We start from the raw sequence: 27647 nt of genomic DNA, 5'->3' as shown, positions 1-27647 counted from the left end.
GCTTTTTCATCCAGCGCAGTAATAAAGATCTCCGGTCCGCGAACTATATTCATGCAGCTTCATTTTCTGATCGCCTTCCCTTCGGTATGCCTGTTTTCTTATGAAGCTGTTCTTCGTTAACCTTTAATATTTGTCCTTGCTTTTATTCGCACCATCCGATAGTTTTATTTCATTCCGGGTAACTACATGAAATCGTTTAATAGCCAGCTTCTCTTCTGCCTTACAAGATAGCCCCCTCTCGTTCAATTGCGCCTTCTTGTCTCAGCAAGCCGGGTTTTCTCTGCACCGTCAACTTCAGTACGTGCACAGTATCTCGGATTGTTCAGTTTCGAACATTCAATCCCCTATCCAGTCCTGAATCCCACGAAGTCGGCTTTTCTAATCAGGGTGGATTGCTACCATTCTGTGACCTCAATATATCAGTTCGAGAACTACAAGTTTGTCTCACGACCGGCTTTCAACAATCCTTCCAGGAGATATACAATCCGGCCTTGATCTCTCCATTATCTTTCAACCACTCACTGTCGACTCATTATTGCCATTTATTGCTCTATTCGCCTTTCTCGATTGGCTCAACATCGTGTTCTGGTTCCGTGTTTCTCGTCAAGCAAGGTTTAAAATGTTCCTACTTGCTCTGTCTATCATCGTTTAAATTCGTGCAGCTTGGTTTCCAGTTAAGCCAGTTTCCGTCCTCAAACAATATGCAATCGTTTTGAAGCTCCTACAGTCTCCTTATATTCTATTGATTTCCCGCCATTTCTGCTTAGTTAATAGTTAACTCTTGGGCGTTTCACTTTCAGTCTCTTCTATTCTGAGTGTCATCTTGTCATCTTCTTGATTGAAAAGTTTTATATGTTTACTGTTATAATATCACCATTTCCGCATAATCGATAATTGCAGGACTATTGTCTCTCCAAGTGCCCAGCTTCTCTTTTCAATCCTCAATTTTAGTCATTCAATTCACACGGCTTTCTCGTCCAGCGCCAGTGATATCAACCTTCCGTCCTCGAACTATATTCACGCAGCTTCGTTCTCCGATCGCCCCCCTTCGGCATGTTCGTCTTCTTTTGAAGCTGTTCTTTATCTTTAATACGTATTTAGCCTATCCTCCGTGCAGCCGCCATCTTGTTTTCCTGCGAGTATCCTATTATGCAAGCCCTCAATCTTAATCTGCCCAGATTATTTACATACGACGAACTCCGAACTGTAAATGGCTGACCGACGTTTGCGGTTTGCGGTTTTACAGGAAACCCTTAATCTTAAGGTCTCTATTAGCAACGTAGAAACTTCGTACCGCGATAATTAATATTTGGATTTCTTCTCTTTCTGTCCGAAAAAAGTGTGGATTGTCCGTAACTGAACGTTACTGCTCATCTCAAGTTTCGCTCTGGGTAAATTTATATGTCATGCTTTAGTGTTATCTTAACCAATGACATCGCAGGAAATAACCCCCAATATCCAGACATGACGGAATATGGTCCGGATCGGACTGACCCTTGGTGCATCTGGTCGTTACAATCATTACACTACAACACGACATCAACAGCATTATTGAAAAGAAACGAAATGCTTTTGTAAATAATAATTGATTGATGTGTACGTGAGTTTCGCCCTTGTTCGTGCTCTTAAAGTTGGATTACTACTTCGAGGCTATTATAAAGGAAATTCGCAAGTTATCTTTTAATGGAGGTCAAATGATAGACATTTTGATTTTTTAAATTCTGTCACTTGATATATTAAATACCTATGTCATCCTAAATGTTGGCGGCAAAATGAATATAGTGAGCTGTGAAACTCTCGGTAAGACTGCCAGCCAGAGACGACTTCCACATACATTTTCATTTACTTTAAAGTCAAATGTGTGGTCCAGGATTCAGTTTACAATTTCGATATTTGCGCCACCTTATCTTGAAAAGAAAGCGTTCAATAAAGCTTTATCTCCTGAAAAATTAACAACTATTGCGCCATCAACTCATCACGCGGCAACTAAATACCAGTCAGATTAGATAAGGTTATCCATTTGATGGGAGTTGAAAACGTGACAGGAAAAATGCCCGATTTCGTAAGCTCTGGAGTGGTTTTATCGAGTTAATTAATTTTGCCTTTTGAATCTCCGCACCTCTTTAGGCGGTTTTGACAAAATGTCATTGAAAACAGGGCACGAGGATAAAGGCACGTTCATTCATTCATCGTCCGGCATTTGCCGAGGTCGAGCACGTAACTACGATACCTCTTCTGCCGACCTATTGCTCTAACTCGTACAGGGTATAGGCGAAACTACCGTTCAACATATGTACATTCAGCTTTTCGTTCCACTTCCACTAGAATATTTTAAGGTGAATGCTTTACATCTACTGGTCATGAAACGATTGACGGTTTTTGTCGCTTTCCATGTCGTAAAGGGCAATACAGATTTGATTGATCATATTTTGGAAGATGGAAGATAACATTGTTTTTGATGCAGTGTTTTCTTTGAAAAATGCCAAAACGTAACGAACGTAATCAAAAAGCTTTCTGTATACCTGGTTTACATCTTAAACAAGACTGAGCTGAGATATCTAAGAACCGTTCAATATCGCGAATTGGTTCATTTTTCTACTGTACTAGAGCTAACTTTCCTTTGGTCCCATGTGTAACTATGATAATGCTTTGTTCTAATTACTTAACTGAGGGAGCCCGTTTCTTATAAGCCCGGTGGCTTCCCTTGGGCTTCCTCGCCATTAGTGTTTAAACAATTAGTTTTTTCTTGCTTTTGTACAACTTATGGCAAAACAATAAACTGAACTGAACTGAACTTATCATTTTGTTCCTGATATATGTGATACTATATATGGCAAATGCTGAGGCTTCTTATTTGGCCAAGAACCTCGATGACTTCAAATGCTTATGTCCTATTATGTTTAATTAGATTATTCGGATCTCCATGACCCATGCATTCTGTTAATTAAATACTCTTGTTAAATACTCTTGTAAAATAGGCATCCATCAGTGAACAAGACTATGGAGTCGCGCCCCGAATATTCAAACTGATACAGCGTCGTTTGTGGCCGAACAAGGCCATTCGGGAATGACAGTCCTTTCCGCATTGAGTGCAGCAAGTGAAAAATGACGCTGGTCTATCTGACTCTTGAAGTAAAAACACGCCTAAAATCAGTCCTTATCATTGCTCATTTTTAGTATTCATAACCCTTTAAGTTCTTAGTCCCTAGGCCTACACTTCCTTCTAAACTTTAAAATCGCTCTTTGTCAGATTTGTTGTTCTTTTCTTATACAACCGACCAAACGGGTTCTGCGGCACAGTCCGGCATAGATGTATTGCCATTGGCAGGTTTCGCTGGAGTATATCGGTTCTGTATACGCTTAGTCGGCTCCGCACTTGTCAGTATAAAGTTCTCTTTTAACTGCAAAATGTTTACCTTCACCTTAACTGTTGTTAGTCCTACACATGCAGCAGCGTAATGTTGTAATATCATGTGACTCGTTTTGCTCTCAGCGAGAGTCGTCGGTATCGTTGAAAAAGAGTGGCCTAGTCGCAATGGAGAGGACACGACACTTTGGATAAAGTTGCCACAAATTCTGCAAAACAAACAAAGAGCGGAAAGAAAAACGATTTTAAGATAAAAATTGGGTTCACAATTAGACAAAGTTTTTTCTAGTTACACATTGGAGCTTACACACAGTGTATTATTCACAGTATGAATAACGACCTGTACATTTTGAGATCCGGTTTTCAGTTTAGAGAATTTTAGGCTTTAGGATTCGGGCGATCAGCTGCGTTTTACACGGGGTGGTTCCCTTTTTTATAGAGATGGAGTTCGTCGAATCAGGGAAGTAAAATCCCTGAACTGATTCCCCACTGTATTCCATAATTCTTTCCTATGCAATGAATGTTTAGCTTTAAGTAAATCGGAGCTTGATGCTGATCATAGTACAGATTTTTTTGTTCTAGGGAGGGGACGCAGGGGATCACTTATGTTTCTCTTACTCTGATAGCCGTTGCTTGTCCCTTCTCTCATTTTCAAATTAATTTGATGATTAATCCGTCTCTAAGGATCTAGAGAAAGAATTTAAAATAAAAAATAGCGAAAGGAGACTACGTTTCCTTTTTTTTTACTTGAAAATGAAGCCAGGATGTCTTCGAAACGTAGTCTCTTTTTGCTAATTTATGTTTTAAATCTATATCTTTATCTCTTGAAATTATCATTCCTTACAACTGTGAAAGATATCAATAATTTATCAGTTTTTAACGGATGTCCTTAAGAACAGAACACGCAATTTATATAAAGATTAGATAATTCAAACTCCGTTTTCAAAACTGTCCACCAAACGAGTAGCATTTGCCTTTTGTAATTTAGCGGATGTACCATCTCCATTCCATGTAATAATCAACACTATTTAATAATGTTCATTTAGGACTGATTTATAGCAAGTAATCAGGCTTCCATTTAACGATTAACGATTTTCCCACAAGGTTAAAAATTACTTTGTTTGGGTGGTTAAAGCTATATTTAGTGTACGTAATGTGTTTTAACAGAGATTTCGTCTACAGTTTGTCTAACTCAGCATCTGAAAAAGTTGTTATTATATCAGTTATTCCCGCATACAACATGAAACGTAACGATGTCGTAAGATATTGTTCCACTGAATGATTCCAGACAGCGTCGGTGCCCAAACTGTTGACATAATACCAGAACGAGAACTTAAACGGTTTCAGCTGTTAGATGTCACAAGGATTCAGCCATGATCCACGCGTGAAAAAAACATTGATGTCCAAATATAGGTAGGCGCCTGGATCCGGCTGTTTAAAAGAAAAACCGCGTTTCTGTTTGTGCTTAAGGCGAGTATTGGTACATTGAACATTGTTGCCATAACTCAAAGATTTGGCATTCTTATGAACAAAAGCCAAGTGGAAAATCAATTAACCCTCGTGACCACACCAAACAGCAGCTAGGATCAAAAACGAGCAAAAATACCACAATTTCTTTACCACATTTATCGAGAAACAAGCAGCAAAAAAGGAAAGAAAACCCAGTAGCTTTTACTTGGTCTATTACACCGTCTGGTCTATTACACCTTATAGGGTTTTACCCAAGGACCAGCGCACTATATATCATGAGCGTCAAACTTTGGGAGTAAGCGACGATACGTAGTCGTGGAAGCAGTGATTGGACCGTGTTTAGGTAGGGTAAAAAGACTATAAAATCCAACGAATTCTACATCAAATAAAACAGGAACCATGGAGAAAACAAGAGCTTCACGCTTTTTCCCTATACTATGACAGCGGTTATGGGGCGTGACTCCTGTCGATCAATTCAATATACTATTTAAGAACCACCCCGCAGCAAGCTGCAATTCTACGGCAATATCTCATTATATTTTACAATATACTTTATATATTTGTATTCACTACTTAAAACATGCGACTCAAGGTGTGGTCCCTTCACTTTCGTTTTGTTGTTAAACTAAGTTATCGCCGAATGTAATTAGACATTTGAAATTATAGTAAATTATTTCCCTAATACTTGATTGGCCCCTACAAAAAGCTCTTTGAACGATATTCAGTTGAAATTCAGCGATATGTGAGTGTTTAAGGGTTTTTCTCAGGATTTTTACTGACGAACACTAAGGAAGAGTAGTTAAATTCTAATCTAATTTGTACGGGTATTGATCATCAACTAAAGGTTATTTTCTTAAAGTATCATTACTTAAAAGGATCAATGAAGATTTTAAATTTAATAGAGACGTGATTCAATCACAATGGACTGTGTATTTTATCAAAAAGAACCGTGAGGCTCAATTTAAGAACATACCAAGAATACGTACACCCCAGACGCAGAGTCAGTTAAGAACATTTCTATTTTAATGAGATACGGGTAAAATGAAATGTGAAACTTTAAACCTATGCAGTCAAATTAACCCAAACGCCGAGAGTTTGTTACCACGATATCTCGTACGCAGCTGTAGAGTAAGCCGCGCAAGCACGTCACAGGTAACCTGATACCACACTACAACAAATAATGCACTTTGATAGTTTCTGGTCTCATGTGAACTTAAGAACATCTTAAGAACGTTTCCGGGCTCAAATTGGAAAAAAAATAAGAGCATTTAGCCTCAGCCCCAAAATTAGACCTTCTTATCTATAAAAAGGAGTGTATTCGAAAAAAAATACTTTATACTTACTGCGGGTGAAAAGCTTTCATATCAATGTTACTCTTTAGGACCAAAGGAAAAACCACCTTCTACAACGTCGAAATAGAAATTCCAAAGAAACGTTCTCAGTAATTTTGCTCACAGTTTTGGGCTGTAACTATGATGTAAGGTCTAAGTGAGTTAGGGAAAGATGTATGTGCCGGTATCTGGCCTCAAATTGAAGAATTTTTTTTTGTGTGTCCTTTGTTGTGTTCAAATTCATTTATAATCCTAAATTCCAAAACTGGAATTCTATAGTAAGGCGGGGGACTCCAGGTAAAACATTGATCACCATAAAGACAAAATTAGGGTTGCTCTTTCTGGCCAGAGAACGTCCGAGGTTAAATAATAAAATTATTGTCAAATCCGAGTAGCACCAGAGGACCGCATGCTGCTGAAAAGAGTTCATTTGAATGGTTTCACAATAGGATTTCAGCAACAGACTCAGTCAGCCGTTCTTTAGGTAACGTTAAGTATTCTTGCGGGGCAGGTCAACAACTGCGAGTGGGCTCGCTTTGATGGAAGCATCCGAAAGTCTGTTTTAAATTTAAGAACTCCGATTCTCTTGCTATTAATTGGAGTCTGTTGGCATTATCTTCTTGTTCAGAAACTAAGGCAAACCAACGTCATTAATTTCACTGATCAAACGGATCATTACGCTGCCTTCAAACAGTCAAGAGGCAAACAGTTCCTTGAATTTCATTGCATTTAATCCACCAGCATGCCAAATAGAGGCTTTGTTTTTATAATCAAACCTTTCATCATGATGCGCAAAGCAGATCAATTATACAGAAATAAAAACAGCACAAGAAAGCCTTGCGTAAAAAGTACACAAGGTTTGGAATGCACTCCCATACAGGCACGACATGGTTTTTAGCACGCTAATCGGGTTGATATAGTTTCATACAAGCTACATCTTGTCAGTTTGATGCAATTAATCAACTAGGGCAGAGGTTGCAAAGTTTTCTCACTGAAATCGCAATTTGTCTCCTTTAATTTGTTCCTTGTATGTTAACAGCTGTAAAAATCCCTGCATTCCTTAAGATGTGTTGACGGAGGAATCTTCATTTCTTTATCTTTTAGATCTCACGATAGTATCGGGGTGAATCGCTTCGAACACGATATTGTTGTGTTTGACGCCCGAGCAAGCCCGTTCGGATGAAACCTTGAACGAAATTTTCCAGTGCATTTATGAAACTAATTGCATTATAACAACCATTGGTGAATAGCTAAACGCCAAAGTAATGTTACGTTTAGCCATACGGGAAACAAAGTCGAGAAGATAATTTAAAATGTCTAACGCTGCTTGTTCACGAGCAAGTTTTCCTTGAACTGTGTGCATTTGACAAATTTGATAAGCTTTTTATTGTCGTGTGTAGTCAAGGAAAAGCTTGAAAAATTTCGTCGTAATTTCCTTGCTTGAAAACTGGCGTTCCAGTTCTTGATCAAGTTCATTGTAAAAAAAAAAAGTAAAACAAAAGGCGTTGTAAACGCACTTGTCCACAAGTCGATTAATTTTTAATTTTTCCCTCAAACGGGACTTAATTCATCCTTAGTTTTAAAGGAGATGATAAAAACTGAGTCAAAAAAAAATACTCATCTCATTTTTCAGACATCACTGTCTTTTTAATTAATTATTGTCTTTAAGACTTCGTTAACATTTGATTTGGCAATTGGTAATATTGAAGAGCAAGCACGAAATAAGGTGATATTCTAATTAATTGGGTTACATTAATTTAGAATCTTTTTCTAACGATTTTTCATGTCTTGGTTTCGACGATTTGTGGACCAAATTTACAACAGTTAACTTTAAAAGTTCTCCCTTCGCTATTAACCATAGATTATGCTAACTCTCTTAAACTCGAAAACTGAATAAATTGCCATAGATTGAAATCACATTGTAAGGTATTACACTAGCTAACGGAAGAATGATTTTTCAATTATAATGAAAAAAAAAACAAATTTCTCAATTTTTACCATCTGAGGTTTTGCGTTCGCTACTCGAATACTGCGGTGATTTTGAACAACTACTAAATATCTACACATACATTAAAACTCTAGCACTAGAACTTTCACGTGCTCAACTTTTACCATTCACTGCGAAAACATTTCTTCCCAAATAAGGTTACTGCAAACATAAACCTTTATTGCTCTCTGGGTAATTGAAGATGGATAAAAATGCGTTCTTCACTGACATGGATGTATATAAACTTCTATTGAAGTCTTCAGTTCTCGAGTGCATTTTATCTTCAATCTTTAATTGTGGCAAATGCCTTCGAAAATCGTTCAACTGTGCAAAGACCTATGTGTAGGCGCTCATCACATGCGATTTTCGTCAAAAGAATCAAAGCTACTTCTTTAGAAAGCGCTGTTGTAGCTTAACACCATTGATTGATTACTTGCTTGTGTCGTCAACTTTTCTATCTTCTAACCGGTAAGACTGTACACAACAGTGCATAGCACTGATTGTGCTGTTTATCGATGCGACTGCACGGGTGCGATTGAAGGAAGGCCCCCTACTTCCGAGGCTTAGAACAAAAATATCATACATCTGGTTCCCGCGTTCGCTCCCACTTCGCTTTCGAGTTGACATTGTAGTTATTACTGTCTAAGACCGTTTGACTATCTCCTTGTTCTTGTTTCAGTACCACGTACGTGTCGTGAATTTCCTGTGAGGGTTTTCACTTCAAGAGCGCCGTAGCGTTAATGGAATGAGCACATAAGCAAGTGAGAGCTAATTGACACCGGATGTCCAAAGAATCACAATCTGACTTGAACAAATAAAAACTCGGTAAGTACACTGCAAAAGGTTGAAATGAAATGAGACTTGTACAAGAAATGACAAGAATGCGCGTGGCTGCAAACAACTTGACAAGATAAATTAAAACACATCAATAAAAGTTGCCAAGGATCACTTGAACAACGACAACTCATGACGGAAAAGCTGAGCGACACATAGTTGCTCTTTATAAAACCGACTTAACAAAGCTTACTAAGAACGAGTATTTAACGCCTAATTATTGATCCAAAGTGACGGCAAATAAAGCGTTTAAACGATAATTCGAAAATACAAATGAATTCCCCTCATGAGCAGTAGACTACGCAGATCAAGTTATTAGTCAGACCGTCTTGTTAACACTGAGAATATTTTTCACTTTTTGACATTCTGAAGCGAACGTCATTCTGTTGAAATGCTTCCCACTTCTCACCGTTGTTTATTAAAGAGTCCTCACACTTTTGTCTGTTGCTAACATTGCTTCAAGAAAATTCGTTCCTGGGTTGTCTTTTGGTGATTAGTTATCTCTTTTGCTATGGTTCAATTCTTAAAGCTGCCTATTTCGGTTAGCACTCTATCTGTGACATTGTCTATTGACTTAGTTCCTCAACTTTCCTCCATTTCTGCGGAATCCGGATCGGCCGTTGATGGTGTTCCAGTGGAATATATTTTCGTTAATTGCCGGGTGATCCGAGCATGAGTCTTTCGCGCTTTTCCTTCGATCCTTGCGCACTTTCGTAACGCTCTTTTATAGCTTTGCCTGAAGTAGTCGTCAAGAGCGCCGTACAAGTAGGGATTTAAACAGCTGTTGAGCCAGATGCAAAAATGAGAATACTTCATGAGTATACTGAAATACGGATTGTACAATCCTGTGCCATAATCAAGCCAGAAAAATAGAACGTGATTTGGAAGGTAGCACAGAGCAAAGCTTACAATCAGCACAATCAGCAACCGAATGAACTTCTTGTGGTTTGCCTTGGTTCTGGCACTGGTGGACTTTCTGCCTTCGAGGCCTTCATCTCTTCGATTCAGAACCGTGGCCATTTTACTGTACGCGATCCCGATTATAACCAAGGGGAGAAGATACTCGGCCACGAAAAGGTACAAGGTGTAACCTTCCTTTAGTATTCTACCGACAGGCGGATCGCTCCAGAATTCATCACAGCTGAATTTGTTGTCTTTTCCCTGCACATCATTATTGACGTCCATGACGATAATTAGTGGCAAAGAGGACGCGAAAGCGCACAACCAAACCAGTGCAAGAAGTAGCTTGACCTTCCCCAGAGTCAATCTAGCTTTCATTGGATAAACGATGCCCATGAAGCGTTGCAGTGTCAGGGAAGTGAGACTGAAAATCGACGCTCCCTGGCATAGCAAGCTTAGCGCTGGAATAAGCTTACAAACTGCCGTGGAACCGAAAAATCCAAATGGATACTTGCCTGTCTCGTAATACAGTAAGATGAAGGGCATACAGAACAAACCGACTGCCATATCGGCAATGGCCAAACTCATCAGAAACAAGCCATAATAATAATTCCTCAAACTTCGCAGCTTGCGGTTTTTCCTTACCGCCAAACATACAAGAATGTTGCCCGCTACGTTGAGAACCAGAATAATAACGGAGAGCGTCAGCCGAACAACCAACGAAGCAAAAGGTTCCGGTACGGCTTCCAGACTGGCGTTCGGCGGGGCAGCTGAGGTTGGTGTCATTTCGTCCATCGACAGGGATGCCGTCACAGAGTTTTGCCACTTTGCATATGTAGGGAAAAGAGAAGGTTTAGCTGAGGTCATGATGTGAACAAACTGAACGCATCAGTACTTTGGCGTTTACGTTCTAGTGGCTAGCGGCTATCATCAAATAAATCTTGAGGCCACACTAATCTCTTACGTGCAGCTGAACACATGGGAAATGTCGGATTTGCGGCGGTGAAAAACGGTTTGAGCTGGTTACTTGCATCTGTTTCAACACGATATGAGTGTTATTAACTTGCACTCCGCGGTGAAATCTGACTCAGTTGAGGCGAGCGCGATTTGATGGACTTTCTGTTATCTACCGCATCGGTCAAGTCAATTGAAGTGGCGTAGCGTTCACAATGTCACGATTGACAGAATTACAGCGAGACGTGAAGGATTTACCGTCATGACAGGTTTAGCCGCGATGACTGGCTAACGAATAATTAACGAAGAGATCTACCGCAGAATTAAAAAGCAGCTCCTACAATGAGATCCGATATGAAGGAGTGAATTTTCAATGATGTTAGCATTACCAATCTAAAACAAAGCGAGAAAGTCAACAAACACTGTGTTCTTTTATGAAAACAACCTCGTCCGTCCTCGATGATGGAAGAAAAGAAATTCTATTAGCTAGGGTGGGCTAACGAAATGCGACACCTGATTTTTCGGGTAAGTGCCATGGACACTGCTCCTAATGCTCAACACTATCTTTAAAAGCAAAAAATCTGGATTTTTTAAACGCTCAGTAGTGGTGCACGCATTCACACACATCACTCCTCAATTATAACTCCAATACATTTGCATGACGGAAATTTAACACGGGAGTGATAAGCGTATTTACAAAACAAATTGTACGGGGGCTAAAGATTCTCTTTCATCCGGTAGTTCTACGTCATTTTTGAAGCAACAGTACACGGAGGAGTTAAATCCACTTTTTTGTAAATGCCATTCCGTGAATTTGCAAGAATATATTTCGCATCTCTTTTTATAATATACGCGGTTGTTCAAAGGGTATTCATGAGGTCTATTTATTAGAATGTTCCGCTCGTGTTTGCTTTTCGTGTTTGGTCTGTACTTTTTCCTTACCTTGTGTAGTAATTGTCTCTAAATTTGTTACAAAATCCTTCAATCTGCAATAACATACGACACTAGATATTCACAAACGTATTGTAATGTATATTCCAAGGGCATACCCTTTTTCACAAAGGTTATTTTCAGTTAATCAGAGCGCAAAATTTTTAGAAAAATGAAAAAGGAAAAAAAGTCTCAATGAACGAAGAAATGTCTTTTAAAGTATGTATCACAGAAAAGACTCCGCTTTTCTATTTCCGGCGAAATCGTGAACGGTAGTTTATTCTTGCCGTGTAATCGGCTCCTTTGATTTTTGCATTGTTCCCGTGATTGAGCCACATTACAAAAACACAATAACTGTCAAGAGCAAAGTCCCCTGATATGAAAAACGACATTCGGTTTGTTTAGCTTGTAAATGTTATGTCTAAAAGATGATATTCAGCCAATGAAACAAACGATATATTCAAATAAACGCTGGCGGATCTTATCTTTTGATCGTAAAAATCACTTAAGTGGAGTAGAGATTTTAAAAGCGAACCCTTTTCAAAAATGTCTTAACGCAGAATTAACTGACTTATTTTAGTAATTGTCTGAAAAATTTACAGTACATTAATGCCGTGTTTTACTGAAAATTGAATATCTAATTTCAAGGTAAACATTGATGCCAAACTTGATGACTTGCAAACCGCCCATCACAATAATCGACTGCTTCAAATGAACTACGAAATAAAATAAGGAAGTTCATTCTGCACGTGTTTTTCATCGACATCAAACTTGAAAGCGTCCAAAAGTAAAATTACTTTTCCACAATGACTGAAAGTTGAAGAAATGAGAATTGACAAAATTGCCGGCGCCTTTATGTTGGCGCGTATTTTGGACATCAGTTTGCGTGATTCAGTTCGACATACGAACGCCTCTTGAAAACAATAGCCCTAAAGGAATCATTCATACTTCATACCGAGTCTGTAGACAAATATTAAAAGTACAGTGGAATATCTTGTCTTGAACATGGAGACTGAATGTCTTTTTGCATTTTCAGCTGCATAAAAACAAAATGGTGCATACAGCATCCTAAGCATTAGCAACAACAAAAGTTTAAAGTTATGTGATTTCTCATTGATGAAAGCAAATTGCATTTGTCTTTTCTGTATTGTGGGGGGCATTTCTAGTCGATTTTCAATTGAACTTTCCAGCATAGCGTCTGACCTGTCTTCTTTTGTTATTCTTGCTGTAGGCTAAAATAATAACATGTACCAGCTTATGACCTTTTATCATCACCACCTGCGTGCGTCTAAGAACTTCTCCGAATTAATTACGTCCGAAGTACGCCCCAGTTGGTACAGCTTAATAAGGGATTCACACAGACGTTATATCGCGTCTCGCGAACCTCACTGTGCATGGCTCTGACTTGACGCCTCAGGTATGACCATTTAAATAAACGCTCTTAAGCAGTAAACGGGCTCAAATTCACAAACAAGACAAGCCTTCAAATGGTGTTTGAGAAGGTCAAAAACAAAAATAGCACAAAAAAACAAAACAAAACAAAAAAACACTGGAAGTCAGGGAAAACTTGGCGGCCATACAAAGTCCCTTCCATCTATGCTGGAGGGAACTAATACAAAAAAAGCATTGTTGGCATGTTCAAGTTTGTTGCCAATCGCCCGGCTCAAATTCACAAACAAGACAAGCCTTCAAACGGTGTTTGAGAAGGTCAAAAACAAAAATAGCACAAAACAAAACAGAAAAACACTGGAAGTCAGGGAAAATTTGGCGGCCATACAAAGTCCTTCCATCTATGCTGGTGGGATTTAATAAAAAAAAACATTGTTGGCATGGTCAAGATTGTTGCCAGTTTTATAAACAGATATTTAAACCCGTTTCATAAGGGTTTAAATATCTGCAACGCAACACATTGACCCGCTCGTATATTTGAGTGGGCTAACAAAATGAAGCTAGTGCTTCTTGTCGAAAAGAAAAACATCGTTCCTTTGATCAAAAGGAGAGAAGAAGAAAACAGAGGTGATAAAAAAGCCTGCCAAGTGGTACAAAGGGACGTGCAATTGCACTGAAATTTGCCAACTCTTACCTTCGACAGTTTAGTTACAAAATGGAATCAGGCACTCGGAAGTAATCAGGTTTGAGTCGTAAGAACATGAAACTCCTAAAAATCCTTTATAAAATCCAGCAATCAATTTTTAAAGTTGCTTTATATCAGACTTAAACTAAAGGCAGAAGGAAATTCAAGGAAGACTAATCTGCTTGACTGACAAAATTGTCTAGTGTAGTGAAAATTTTTGCACAATGAATATAGTGCCTCATTTTGATTTCTTCACTTAAACCTTGTTTTAATAACCCGACAAACGTCGCCCGTTTGAAATTCTTGCCGTCACGCTAAGAAATTAACGGCTTCAGTTCCTCATTCATAACACCAATTAAATTTTAAATAACAGGATAGTACAGCTGCTGCAATGAAACACTGAAAATAGCGTCAAAGACAGCAATCTCCAGATTTTTCATGACCCCATGGGACCTCTTTTGTACGGCTCATCGACAAAGATTGCCCAGTCAAAGAAGCTTCCGACAGACAAAAGCCGATCATTCCCATTATTATCAGTAGACATCTAATTCCATTGCTGTAATAAGAGTGGTTTTGAACCGGAGAATCATAACAGAAGTAAACTATTGAATCACTTGTGCTCAAACTATTCATAGCAGACGCTACCAACACAATGAACCAATCCGCAACTGACTCGGAGCAAATACAAGTGAATGCGTCAAGCGCGTTAATACGCGTGCTACAAGTCATGATTGGTTACGAAAGTGGCGCGAGGTTTTAACCAATCACGTTACGTAGCAGAGCTAACCAGCAAAAACGCGAATGAATTACGACAATCAGTTGAAAACCGCTCTAGCCCATGCTTTTGTTGATAATGACTTTAACGTATATTAACATGTTTCTCATGGAATGGGGGAGCTTCACGGCTTGGAGGAAAAGGGATGATTTCTGTCAGCATGGTAGCAGGGGATCACTGCGGGATCACAACGGTATAGCTCTTATGACTTGTTATCTCGAATCAGATCCAGTGTTATTGTTCTGCACAGATCTAGACCTGGGTTGGCTGTTATTCGTCGTCAAAAGATACAATCCCACTCCCTAACCCTGCACTTCTGTGTAAAAGTGCAACGGGTAGCGAAACTTCATCGTATTCACGTTTCACTGGGACTGATATGTGTGAAGTGATGTGACGGTTCCAATGAAAAGAAAAGGGACACCAGACTGTAATAAGTGCTGGACTCCACATTATAAATATAAGTAAAAGAGATTTGCCTAAATTTATATATCTTGTATATATCTTAAATATCTTGCTCATACACGAATTGCTCCTAGCTCACCGATGGTATGAAAGTAAATTTTCGAGAAAGAACGAGCCGCATGAAGATATTACCAATTTTATCTAAGACACGAGAAAACCACTTGAAAACGGATGATATATAGTCCCCTTTAGCCATCGTACTAGCATAGTCAGATTCCACTTGAGATTTTTTACGGCACTTTATGCAATGTTAAACCAGTTAGAAAACCAAGGCCTATGATAAACTCTACCAGTAACCGCAGAAGATTAAGGTTATAGTGCCAAAACATGATGATACCGAATGGCATGTTGATGAAAGCCTAGGGGGTGAGAGAGACGGCTCACAGTGGAGACAGGTTTGTACCATTTTACACAGTACACAACCTGGCCTTGCAATGACGTCAACAACGTACCGACAGAAGGCCACTCACAAACATCTCTGGATATCACGCTGTACCCGATTTGACGCTAGTGAGGTTATGTCGGCAAGATTGAAAGAGAGGATATATTACGGAGCAAAGATCCGGTGATAAGACATCACATTGCAATTAAATTGAGAAACGGATTCAATTGCTAACTGAAGAAGTACAAGCTACGTGAATTGGGACTCTGTTAGTGAAAATGAGAGTGAAAATGAACTTGGTGACCTGCAAAATGAACGCAATAAAATCAGAGAAGCACAAATGAAATCTGGGAAGAAAGCTGGAAATGTGCAGATGACAATGAAAAGAACAGCGCAACATGGAGATAGACATTACACCAGGGCGGAAGGGTCTAAAGCAAGTAAAAGAGAGGAATACTAACTTACAGAAAAAGAACTCTGAGAAAGTACAAGAGGGAAAGATGAATCTTTGCAATGAGAGCAATGGCAAGATATTCGGAACCACTGATTCTGTGGCAGTGGATCTGCTACAAGCAGGTATTGAAATGTCGTAATAGTTGTGGAAGACCCATTCAGTTGGATTTGGAAAACACCTGATGAGCAGATCTAGAGCAAGAACTTCTTAACAAGCTTGCAAAGAAGAGTGAATTACTTATTACTTCATCCTCTGTGGCAAATTTTGAGAAGTCGCTCTCTCTGTAGTGAGTTATCAGTTGAAGAGGAACAGGCGGATTCAATACGCAACAAGAAAGCACCTGAAGAGATTTTCTTCTATGAAACATAACCAGGTAAACGACTGAAATGTTTCCAGTCTTATAGTCTGGGAAATCACGAGATCTTAGGGTGCCTTGTCTTAATTAATTGGCAGCGACGACGTGGACATTGAGTAACAATACTCACCGTCGAACGGGAGTAGGGAAATGATGAGCAATTTAAAGGCCCTTGATTTAGATGATGCTCCTTTTTGTCTAGCAGGGAAATACATGCTGCAAACAGAAGGGAAGCGTATCTACGCATGGGGGAAGGGTGCAGCGCTAAGACTTAATGTGGCAAGGGCAAAGTCTTGAGATTCAATGCCAAAATTCGGAAACCTTCTCACTTGGGTGGGTCAGTTATAGAAGATGAAGACGTATATAGGGGGTTCAGGACAGGACTTGGTAGGGCAACAGAAACGATCTACAAGCGGACCAAAATCCTTCAAGAAAATGTAAGCTAAGAAGCATCACTGAAATAATGTTTTTTTAGTCCAATCTATTCGCACTGTTGTTTTGGGTTTTTAGACCATGCTGTAGAAACAATCTAACCACCTCTCAACATAACTCCTTGAAGAATCTTCAAGATCAATTGACTAATAAAACTAAGCTACTGACAACGAAGTCACAAAGAGCAGAAATGAATAGAGTCGTTAAGTTTCCGCCCTGGATTGAAAACCGGAGTGTTTAGGTATGAAAACCATGCACTACACTGACCTGAGAACCTGTCGGCAGAAGAAAACATGACCGACGGGGTTAGGTATGAAGGCAAGCAGCAAAGAGAGGACGGAAACAATATATCTAGGACCTTGGGCAGGTACTACAACCTTTGTGAGAGACAGAGTAGTACTAAAAAAGGTAATTTTCCCCATACATATACCCATGGCGAGAGGGATCTAATTATAATGACCAGTTGCAAGGCATGTATGCCGGCTACAAGAAAGAGTCCCAGGAAAAGTGCCATTAGCGAACGCACGTGGTGATATTTTGAAGAAAACACACTGATAATTATGCTTTGTAATTGGTTTATTGTTGTTCGTGACTCGGTCCCACAGACAGCCAATTCGAGGTGAACAGGACGATATTTACAAGTCTTCGTTATATGGTTATCTGCCCGCTCCGCAAGCTGGTCAACCCAACACACAGAGATAGCTACGGATCCAGGCACACACTTCTTAAGTAAAAGAGCTAAAACGACATGAGGACATGTAAATGCTAGCGCTCGCAAGGTTGATAGTGGTCTGTTTAGATGTTTCATTTAGTACTTGCTAACCTAAAATTTTAGATCATTCACCTTTAAACCTCGTTTGCTTTATTTCTCTATAATTCATTAATTAATTCTCTCCCTTAAACATTCTTCAAACATTGTTTAAAATGAGCAGTATTTTCAAGTTCTCTGATCTTTCTGAAGATCAAAGATTGCTTGCCAAACTCTGAATTCATTCGTCTCATCTTTACCATATTGCCCCTTCACTTTGATTCAGCAGGTTCAAAGTAGTAAGCTAATCTATGATCTGTTCTTTTTGTGGTGATTTCAAACATTTGGACAGCCAAGACCGGGTAATTGTCATTTACATTATCAAGCAGTCTAGCAGCTTTTATGTGTAGTTTCTCAATGTCATCAAAGAGCATTTGGGAAAAACTTCCCAAACGGGCAAACAATGTTACATTGGTGATCCAAGATATTTAAACAGGACGTCCCACACGTCAACTGCTAAAGACTTAAATCACTCTTCATATCAAAGCAATCGTTGTCACGACGCCTTCATTCTGTTCAACGCCGGTTCCCATTAAAGCCTGGCTTACAATTTTTACATAAGCAAAAACAAAAGGACGTTCTCGGTATGTGTGATGACGGCCAAGCCGATGTATACGCACACATAGAGTTCTTACGCTTTTTGCACGCCGGATTTCACACTGGTGAAATAAGCACGGAAAACAAGCTCTCTTGCAGAAAGCACAAGTAAAAAGACAAGAAAAAGTAAAAAAAAAAATTCCTGTTGTTGACCCTATTTCCCATTTATTGCAATTATAGCGCTTGTACGTGTAAAATGAATCCCAACAAACATTCTCTTTCTTAAACTCCTTTTCGCTCATTCTCCTTCAATGGGTCATCATCATCGTTATCATCACTGTATTTCTCTTTGCCTTTCGTCATGTAGAAAAATTTAAATAAGTCTTATCACGGTTTTCGACGCCATTTTGATGAGTAGGCAAACACGTCTGGAAATTTTTCATACATTTCCCTGTATTTTTTCCCGCGAGCTACTTTTAGTAGCAGTTCACGGCTGCTTCGCTAAACAGACAAATGTTTGGAAAGTTCAAAACACGACTGGACGCTTTCTGGCACAGCTACATCCCTCCAATTTTTTTTTTCTTAAAATCCTTTTCCAGTGCCAAAAATTTCCAATTCATGAATTGTTCAGAAGCGATGTTTTATGAAAATGTTTTGACATCGGATTTCCATACAAACACTGATATTCCAGACGTGTTTGCCTACTCGTCAAAATGGCGTCGGAAACTGCGATAAGGCCTATTCAATTTTGTTCCCTATGTATGACCTGAGAAGTCGTTTAATGCCAATCAAATTTGTCTTTTTGCGGAGGAAAATGTAACAACACTGAAAAGACCCTCGGAGAGAGGCAAATACCAACATCAAACTAATAACATTAGTAATTAATGAGGGAATCCAACTTGGGGACCAACACCCGGAGCATGTAACCTCCAGATATTCAAGCAACGGCGTGTTTATACAACTGACGGTCCTTTTTTTTTATTTCAGATAACCTTTGCCCGCGAAAGTCAATGTTCCAGATTATTGTCCGTCCTACTTATTTTATTTGAGCTGGTACTGTGCGAGCAAATGCGCAAATGATACCTCGCGTGATACTTCATAGCAATCCATTATGTACTCGCTTGTGACTTGTGAATATGAAATCTTAAATTCACCAAACTTTTGAAAACGTCTCTTCACAGACGCGGTATGGAAGTTGGACTGGGTAATGGACACTGTCCAATAAAGCGGTAGAATGGGGGGTTAGTGAAGAAGACAAACTCTACACTCTTTTAGCCCCCTCACTCTTATTTATTTTTGACCTTCGCCCCAGGTCCCAGACCTGCCTGCGGTGAAGCTAATGTGACTCCGAATCCGGGAATTAACCCAGTACACACTAGAGGGAACATTGTGCTTTCCTCACCATGCCAACACTTCCTTCCCTTAGTTGCAACGTCCAACATACTCTGTAATTTGTCTTTGCCCTGTGAACAGGCTGTTTAGAGGAGATAAGTAAAAAATGTCGGTGATCATGGAGAGGCGGTTATTCTCCAATACGGCTTGCATCACTGACTCGCTAGGAAAGAAGATGGGTATCCTCGTATATTAGTACCGATTATACGTGTTGCGTTTCGACAACCTGCCAATACAGTCTCCTTCATCAAGCGCGCGATTAACTTCACAGGATAAGTTTAATTCGTTTGACAAGAATGGCAATAGTTCCGTGAACTTATACAGGGATTCATATTGATGCAACAAGCTTGACTAAACATTTACATTTTCAAAGTGATATTTATTAAGCTTTCTGCCTGCTTGCGCAAGGAGTAATACGAAATTTAAAGCTACGCCAGATGCGAATTTTCTGTAACGCTACTCTCACACTTTATCTTGTTTGAGTATAAGTGTAAGTAATGGGATGAAGAATTGGAAAATTGACTGTGCATAAAAAGAATACAAGAAGGTACGGCCGAATAAATTTTATTTTAATAGTTCACACCTTAGGTTATCATAGATACAAAGAGATTCAGATGTTCAGCTGATTCAGAGCCGCTTGCATAATAAATCAGTGGATCCACAAGATTTTGCTAAAAGGTTTTCAATTCCCATGAACATATTGTCTACACAGTTAAAACTTAGAGCCATGGACAAGTTACAATTCGTGATACACGAAGTGCGGTTCACTTATTCTGTATCATAAAGCCTATTTAATTGGACACTTCATAACATTTCTGGATTTTACTAGCAGACTCAAAACTCCTGTTTATACGACTGAATGTTCAAGCACAACATACCGTCAGAAAGTATAACTCAAAAGCTTTCATTCACATACTCCGAGGTTAATAGCGCATTTCATGACAAGGTGTCATAGTGGGCTGTAGAAGTCTTGAAGAAACTATTATTTATGTCGACGTCACCAAGAATAAAACAGTTGCGTAAAGCAGAACGAACCAGGTTGTTGAGCGAATGTCTTTGGCACTAGGTTGTTACCTGTTCTCCATTTATGATGTCTAGCGTCTACCGCACATTACACAGCCTAATGGCGGTTGACAATTCCTCCGTGGGGTGTGATCGGACGTAAGCATGTAAAGGCGCCCCTGGTACCCGCTTTTAGTTCATATTTTGATCTCACCTACCCACCCACCCAACCCACGCATAAATGTGAAAGGGAGATAGAGACAGAGATAGACCACTAACCGGGGACTACGTCCCCACTCTTTTCACTGTCTTTTCGAACTGTGTATGGGTTCCTTAACATCCCACAGTTTATTAGGAACGAGTGCTGTGAGAGGGGACCTACGGTTTATTAAATTGTCCTTATTCGAGAAGACTAGAAAGTCTAACCGTTTGCAGATGTCATTACAAAGGCAGCACTTTCTCCTCAGTTATTTATAGACCCTGAGTGTTTGTCTTGTCGGAGTTTGAACCCGCCACCTCCCGCACGGTAGTTCGGTGCTCTCTGAACTTAACTAACCAGTCGGCGGTTAACAACGGAGAACAAAGGAAGGCTCCTACAGACAGACTGGAAAACAAAAACCTGGCGATGCGCCATGAAAATAAATTTTAAAAACGTCCTGGTAGTCCTAGATTAAAAGAAAACCGCAAGCAACATATAAATGATGATGTTTGGCAAAGGCTCATCGAAACCACTCTTGCCTCGACAACAACAACAACAACAACAAAAGGATAAAAATAAAATCGCGTGTGAGCTTTGCAAGCGCATTCTTTGCTTCTTTATTTCGAAGAATGACATCAATGTTGCGTTTGATGCTTTGGACGCGACGAAGTGTTTTCTTTTGTATTTTTCCTTCTAAATAGAAGACCCCCACTTGCTAAGCAACGCATCACTTTGAGTTCAAATAATAGAACTTTGCGTGTTAGAGTTGGTACTATTTTAAAAGTCTAATAGCACTTTAAGTACTAATAGTAAACAATGTCTCACGCCAAGCATTACAAAAAAGGTTCGAGTCATTTAGTCGACCATCTTGAATGAAAGAAGCTCTCAAGCCCGATCATTAAAATCCCCAGCCTTCCTGTGTTAAGTTGCTTGAGAACAGTAATTAGCGCATAATGACCTTATTTTGGTTTCGGACAATGTCACGAAACCGGCAAATTGTTTTCCTGTTTTCGTGGTCGTCGTCCTGTTTTTTTTTTTTTTTTCTTCTTCAATTTATTTCAGTGGCTTTGCCAAAGATTCAGCGACAAAATAAACCCTCGAAAATATCCTGTTCGTATTGAAGTTACTTTGTGCTCTCCCCAGAAAACAACAACAACAACAACAAAAATCCACTAGTCACAGCCTCTCTTCTCACGAATGAAACAGGGATTTTGCTGGATTTATATATTATAAATAAGTTTTTTTCTATTAGAAAATGAAAAATACATGCCGATATAGCATGAGGCATTCAGCTTTCTCTGGTGGCAAATATCAACCCTTTGACATTGTCTTATATGCCACGTGTATGAGTCTTGTAAAAGTGTTGTGTACTTCTATCCAGTTCATGGCACGCTATGCGTCAGCACCTTCGCGTTTCTTAGTCTTGGAGAACAGTTATCCTTACTGGGCTCTACTGATTTATCAAATAATACTTGACAGAATTTTTTGCTTGTCATGAGTATTATTTCCTGTATCTATGACTTTCTTTATTCTCTTAATTCACACGTTGACTTTCTTATTGGAATTTTATGGAGAAATTAGATGTTGATCACGAACAGGGATGCAAGGTTTAACAGGAGGAAAAGAGGAAATTTGTTTTCAGAAATATGGTGATTAACACGATAGGTTAAAACAGCAATATATTATAATCACTCTTCCAGCTCTTCAAGCTTAACCTGCAATCGTTAATCGTGAAGCTGTGAGTGGTACTTCCTTTATTTGTTGATTAATTTAGGGTAAGGACAACATGTAACTAACTAGAACTATTGATTAAAGAAGATGTGGAAAAACATTGCAAGAGAAAAAGTAACGCAAGAACATGACGATTAAAATCAGTGAAAATAAAGTGGAAACATTGAACCTTCAGAGACGTAATGTGGGTACGTCTTTTTCAGTGTCCTGTTGAAATCCTGAAGTGTGATAATTTAACAAAGTGCGACTGAGTAGTACTTCCCTGTGGTTCTATATTTATAATTTTGCTGATGTTGAGTCAAACTTTCCAGTTTATGGGTGCATGAAAAGCTAAAGGTTAACCATTAATTCAAATGAAAGTTTCCGAAGCAGTGCTTTCGTATGTTGTTCAGTGTTTACCATAGTGAACACAATGGATTAAACTTTTGAGTCGCTGGACAACATTCTACAGTTAGACCGTTCAAATTGAAGCTACTGAGCAGTATTTGTTTACAACACTCTATTATGCTGTGTCAGGCTGTTCCTATTTTTTAATGCCTCAGAAGATGTGACCATTCAAACGATAGCTACAGAACAGTTCCCTCTTTTTTCTTGTATAATATTTCAACTTGACCTCTTATAGACGTGAAACGGTCAAATTCGTCTCTACTTCAGTAATGGAACGACGAGATTCCCTCTAACCAGTTTAGTTTTTCTCAAGCATTCTTGGGCACGAAACATTATAGCAATACTGCACGCTCAAAATCTCGATAAGTACGTGTAGTTACACTAATTGTTGCCAAGGCAGATTTTTTTTCAGGATTGCAAAACCATCTTATTTTGATTGCCAGTTCTTCAGATTGTCAGTAAAGATTCAGGGTCAAGTAGTTCCGTGGGCAACATAATATAATGTCCTCGATGTTTAAGTCCCCGAAACCCAATTACGTTTTTTTTTTCTTTTTCCTAATAAGCACGTTGCAAAAGTTAGCATTCTATGGTTCTTAAACTTGGTACCGAGAATTCTATGAATCATTAGAATTTTAGGCGGAAGACGTAAAATTTTAACGACGAAGTTGTTTAAAACTATCTATATAAGTGCTGCACTGCAATTAAAAAATGCTTGCAGTGTAGCGAATACTATCAAAATCATTAAGCTGTATTTATGTCAATATTTACGAGCTTTTCCTTAATAGAATTACATTTTGGAAAAAATCATTTTACCTCCGAATTCGTAAATCACCCATTAAAGGCATAAAATGGAAAGTCGTCCCTTTAACTTCATGATGTAGTTGATAATCCAACTTCAAGTTAACCTTTTTTTTTTGTTTGCAAATTTGTGATGTAATAAATTCAGTTTGACCAATTCATCTAGCATCGAGAACTGAAAAATTTGTTGTAGTGATAACTTTAATGATTACACTTCGTAAAAACTTACATGAACTTTTTCTCTCGATATTCAGTGAGACAAATTTGTACTACAGCCAGTTTTTCTGATGCAATATATGAAAAATCACTGAAATATACACATAAAAACCCTTCACTACTATTAACTTATTTGGTTATTATTTAGCCTTTAAAGGGGAAGTATCACGCGAATTTGTTGTCATTTCAACCCCATAAAATGTTTGTCTGTCATCAGAAACAAAACGTAATTGTCTAGTTTAGTTATAAATTATCACCTCCAGTGCAACAAAACTGTCGATTAGTGCCTCTGGCCAGACACAGGGTAGGTCGAAATGGATTGAAATTTGAAAAATGTTAGGCTAATGTTTTTCAAGTTCTTGCATTTTTGTTTCCGAAATGCGCTAGAACAGATCACGAGTCGTTCCTTTCAAGAATTGAGTTCATTCCTTTCCTCTCTTTGTTCCAGAATTATTTTGTAGCTAAGTGAAGACCCTATTTCACCATTTTAAACAAAAGATCTCAAAAACCCGATGACACTTGCCCTTTAAGTCCTAAGGCCTGACAAATGATTGTCCAGGTCATGGGGAAAAAGGAAACGATCACTAAAGTAAAACAGTACCTTGATGTTTATTAATCCAATTCTTCCAATTAGGACCATAAGAAATACACAGAGAGAAGTAAAGAGAATATGCCATGTCTTTTTGATACTGGGACTTAGAGCGTGAATATGCCAAAACTTACGCAAAAGAGTAAACATTTTACAAAGCCAAAGCTTTTGTTTACTTAATCTGTTGCTGCTTGTGTTGCCCCACAACTACAAAGATTCTTTAATTCCAAAGTGGCTGAACTTGCACCAGCCAGTGAACTTAACAAACACATATTGTTATGTAGGTGTATCTATTTGCAGTGGTTTAATAGACTATAACTAAAAGGCTCAGCTGGGTGATCTTCTTAGGAAACGTCTCCCTGTAGTTCCTGTATGGGATCAACATGAGAGCTCAAACAGGGCGTTGACCTTCGCAAATTTACTAAGGATCCTGGGTTGGATAACTGCAGAGGCCTGTATGGAATAAAGAAATTGCACTTCATTTGTGCTTCGGTCATGTTACCTAATGCCAGCCTCGAACGGTTCCTTTATATATCAGTTACGTACTCAGATATTACATGGCAACTGTAAGTCAGAACCACATAAAACGGCTCACATTATTAAGATCTGTATTCTGGAGCTGTCTGGAAGGCAAACTAGAAAGTTTATATTAAAGGTGTTTACGTTAAAATATAAAGGTTCGATTAGCCGTGAAAATATCAGTAAACAGTCGATGGTATCATTCCGATAACGGCTTTCCAATCTCAATTTATTTGCAACTTCACCTCGCACGTTTTTATTTTACTATACAGACCACCATCTTTTATTGAAAGGAAACGTTTTACACATATTAGTATATTAGTGTATGAAAACTAAACAGCAAACAGTCCACACATAATATAATTTCCCTGAAAACTAGCTAAGTGAGCAGTGAAGGATTTCATGTACCTAATATTTCTATACAGAGTTCAAAGTTCGTGTTATAGTGTTATGCAGCTCCCAATAACTAAGAAATTTCCTGTTTAGGAAATCTGAGTAAGCTTTCCCAGGTACGTGGGAGATGTTTTTGTCTTGAAAAGAACTCGGATACACAGAAAATTTATCTTAACAGTTATATACATGTTGGGGTTCGAGAAAGTTTTAATCGCGGATTAGATTCCCACGTAGACATTGCAAGTTTGGAAGTTTCTGGATATAAAAATATACGGCTTAACTGATTGAAACCGGCAAAAAAATTTCTTCCAGGAGTTTTTGACAAACAACGACTTTGACTGGCTAGCTATTCAAACTCGAAATCTAGAGTTTTAGGAGCAGTCAACGTAGTTCATTCGGAGCTTACAGCACCTCTCCAAAATGTCAATGGAACCTGGAAAATTAAATACCTCAATTTTTTACAAGATGGACAGTCATATCAATCCAGAAAAGTTATGTTTTGTTCTCAAGAAGAGTTTGAGCTCTTCAAACTCGAAATCTAGAGTTTTAGAAGCAGCCAACTTAGTTCATTCAGAGCTAACAAAACCTCTCCAAAATGTCAAAGCAAACTGGAAAATTAAACACCTCAACTTTAACAAGATGGACAGTCTTCAATCCAGAAAAGTTATGTTTTGTTCTCGTTCTGCGCAACATCAATTCCTATTCCAACGTTTGCAAATATCCAAAAACAATAAGTGTCAAGATATCATCCAAAGACTCAAACGTTAGGTATAAGGTTTTTCATATGGGAGGATGAAAACAAAAATCATCCAGGGTTGAATCAAGTTAGTCAAGCTCCAAGCCGACACGTTGGAGAACGCAATGGGTTAATAACTCTCAGGTTTTTAAATATGTAATTTAAACAATAAGGCAAATGTCTGACAGTGAGAGGAAACGCTTTGTTTTGAGCTTGAAAATGTATAGGTGGCCACAGTGAAGACAGTGTAATGGTTAGAGGCTATACAGAATCATTGGTTAGCAAATCTTTACACCCATGACAGAGACTAATTCATAGCCAACCAGCACTTGTGAACTATTATGAATCACTGTAAACCTTTGTCTAATAAACCCACAACATAAGACAAAACAACTGAACAGTTCTCATTTTTCTCTGACAGCTTTATGAAAGTCTCATGGGGTTGTCAGTCAGAGTACTTTTCTTAGTTTATTTTGTAATGTGTGCGAAACAATTCACTGTATTTCTTAATCGAACAGCGTGGAACATATTGGTTGCTTACGAGAGCTCTAAGAAGTAAATAGTTGCTGAAAATAATGTGCACCGACCTTAGGTGTCCCCCATCAAATAATGTTAGCTGTTTCGAAGGGCTATAAGCTTCTGGCAAAGAATGTAGGCATTCGACGTTCCCTCGTTTTCTTTGGTACCGTGAGAGATGCACCATGGTCATCGATGAAGGGCTCCACCAATATCTTTCAAAAGTAAAGCTAAAATGACGACATTAAAATCAAGAAAGGCAAGATATGATCAAAACATTTAGGAAACTTTCGGAAAAAGCGAATGGAAGAAATTTAAAGATGCTGTTTTCGAGTGAGTATTTTACACTCAGGAATGTTCTTAGAGTCTCAATTTGCACAATCATGAAAAAGTAATTGTTGATAATTAGGAATCGCTTTGTCGCCTCGACGGAAGATGCGAGCGATTGTGTCCTTAACGATAACAAAACATAGCAACAAGAATCGCTGAACAACAAATCATAAATAGCAAGTCAAGTGGTTTACCTCATCAAGGAGGAGGCGTAATTAGCCCGGGACAATAAAAGACTATTAAGCAAACACAAAGGAAGCGAAAGTCATACCTCATTACAGCATGTTCAAGCATTTCATTGCAAATATAGTCATTTATTTCTAGTAACCTTTTCAAAGAGCCGATATAACTCTAATTGATTTGCGATAACATCTTTTGATTACAACCTAAAGGGTAACCGTAGCACTTAAATAATTCCTTAAAAGGCAATCAATTTGCTTAGAGGTTTGGATTCTTTTTATTTTTATGGGGCGTATTTTTGGCTCAATTTCCTAAACGTAGATTATTTTTGTCTCCTCCGATCGCATTTTACCCATTTTTTATGTGAGAAAGAAAAGCGACTGCACGCTAACCAAGATGGATATTGATAAACAAAGAATAATTACTGGATCACTTTTCTTTATACGGCTTATATATGAATCAATTTATTCTCAATAAATATTGGAAGAGATGAGTATATTTGTCGATCAGAGGAAGAGTCTCTTAGTCTTTCTTATAAATACTTGACAAGAATATTCCGTATAGTTTTCTGTGGGCTAAAGTGACGCTGATATAGATTAATAATTCC

General features: G+C 38.6%; 2 protein-coding genes across 4 annotated transcripts; both read right to left on the bottom strand.

Moving 5' to 3' along the window:
* Window positions 1–450: 450 nt before the first annotated feature.
* On the bottom strand, window positions 451–27160 carry LOC146490074 (uncharacterized). Of its 3 annotated transcripts, none has more exons than XM_085128847.1 (3): window positions 27132–27160; window positions 26602–26760; window positions 451–3576 (listed from the first exon to the last, which is right to left on the bottom strand). In XM_085128847.1, exons 1-3 carry the CDS (start codon window positions 27152–27154, stop codon window positions 3267–3269), a joined length of 492 nt encoding a protein of 163 aa, XP_084984973.1. In that variant the 5' UTR covers window positions 27155–27160; the 3' UTR covers window positions 451–3266. The 3 variants fall into 3 exon arrangements, with proteins under 3 accessions (XP_084984973.1, XP_084985023.1, XP_084985028.1); XM_085128897.1 differs by lacking the exon at window positions 451–3576 and adding an exon at window positions 21673–24819; XM_085128902.1 differs by lacking the exon at window positions 451–3576 and adding an exon at window positions 21673–24734.
* LOC146490075 (neuropeptide FF receptor 1-like) lies at window positions 7794–11917 on the bottom strand. Its single transcript, XM_085128210.1, has one exon. The coding sequence runs from the start codon at window positions 10754–10756 to the stop codon at window positions 9572–9574; it is 1185 nt and encodes a 394-aa protein (XP_084984336.1). The 5' UTR covers window positions 10757–11917; the 3' UTR covers window positions 7794–9571.
* Window positions 27161–27647: the final 487 nt, after the last annotated feature.

The sequence above is a fragment of the Pavona decussata genome, unplaced genomic scaffold (assembly GCF_977016875.1).
Source record: "Pavona decussata unplaced genomic scaffold, jaPavDecu1.1 SCAFFOLD_2, whole genome shotgun sequence".
Lineage (NCBI taxonomy): Eukaryota > Metazoa > Cnidaria > Anthozoa > Scleractinia > Agariciidae > Pavona > Pavona decussata.
The sequence above is the reverse complement of the archived record's forward strand: the minus strand, read 5'-3'. Positions and strand labels throughout refer to the sequence as shown.

Coding starts and splice junctions, on each gene's coding strand:
- LOC146490075 (XM_085128210.1), bottom strand. CDS start 10,756: ATGACCTCAGCTAAACCTTCTCTTTTCCCTACATATGCAAAGTGGCAA.
- LOC146490074 (XM_085128847.1), bottom strand. CDS start 27,154: ATGCTTGAACATGCTGTAATGAG. Junction 26,761..27,131: donor CTTGAACATGCTGTAATGAG/GTATGACTTTCG, acceptor TCGTCATTTTAG/CTTTACTTTTGAAAGATATT. Junction 3,577..26,601: donor TTTGATGGGGGACACCTAAG/GTCGGTGCACAT, acceptor TTTGTTTTGCAG/AATTTGTGGCAACTTTATCC.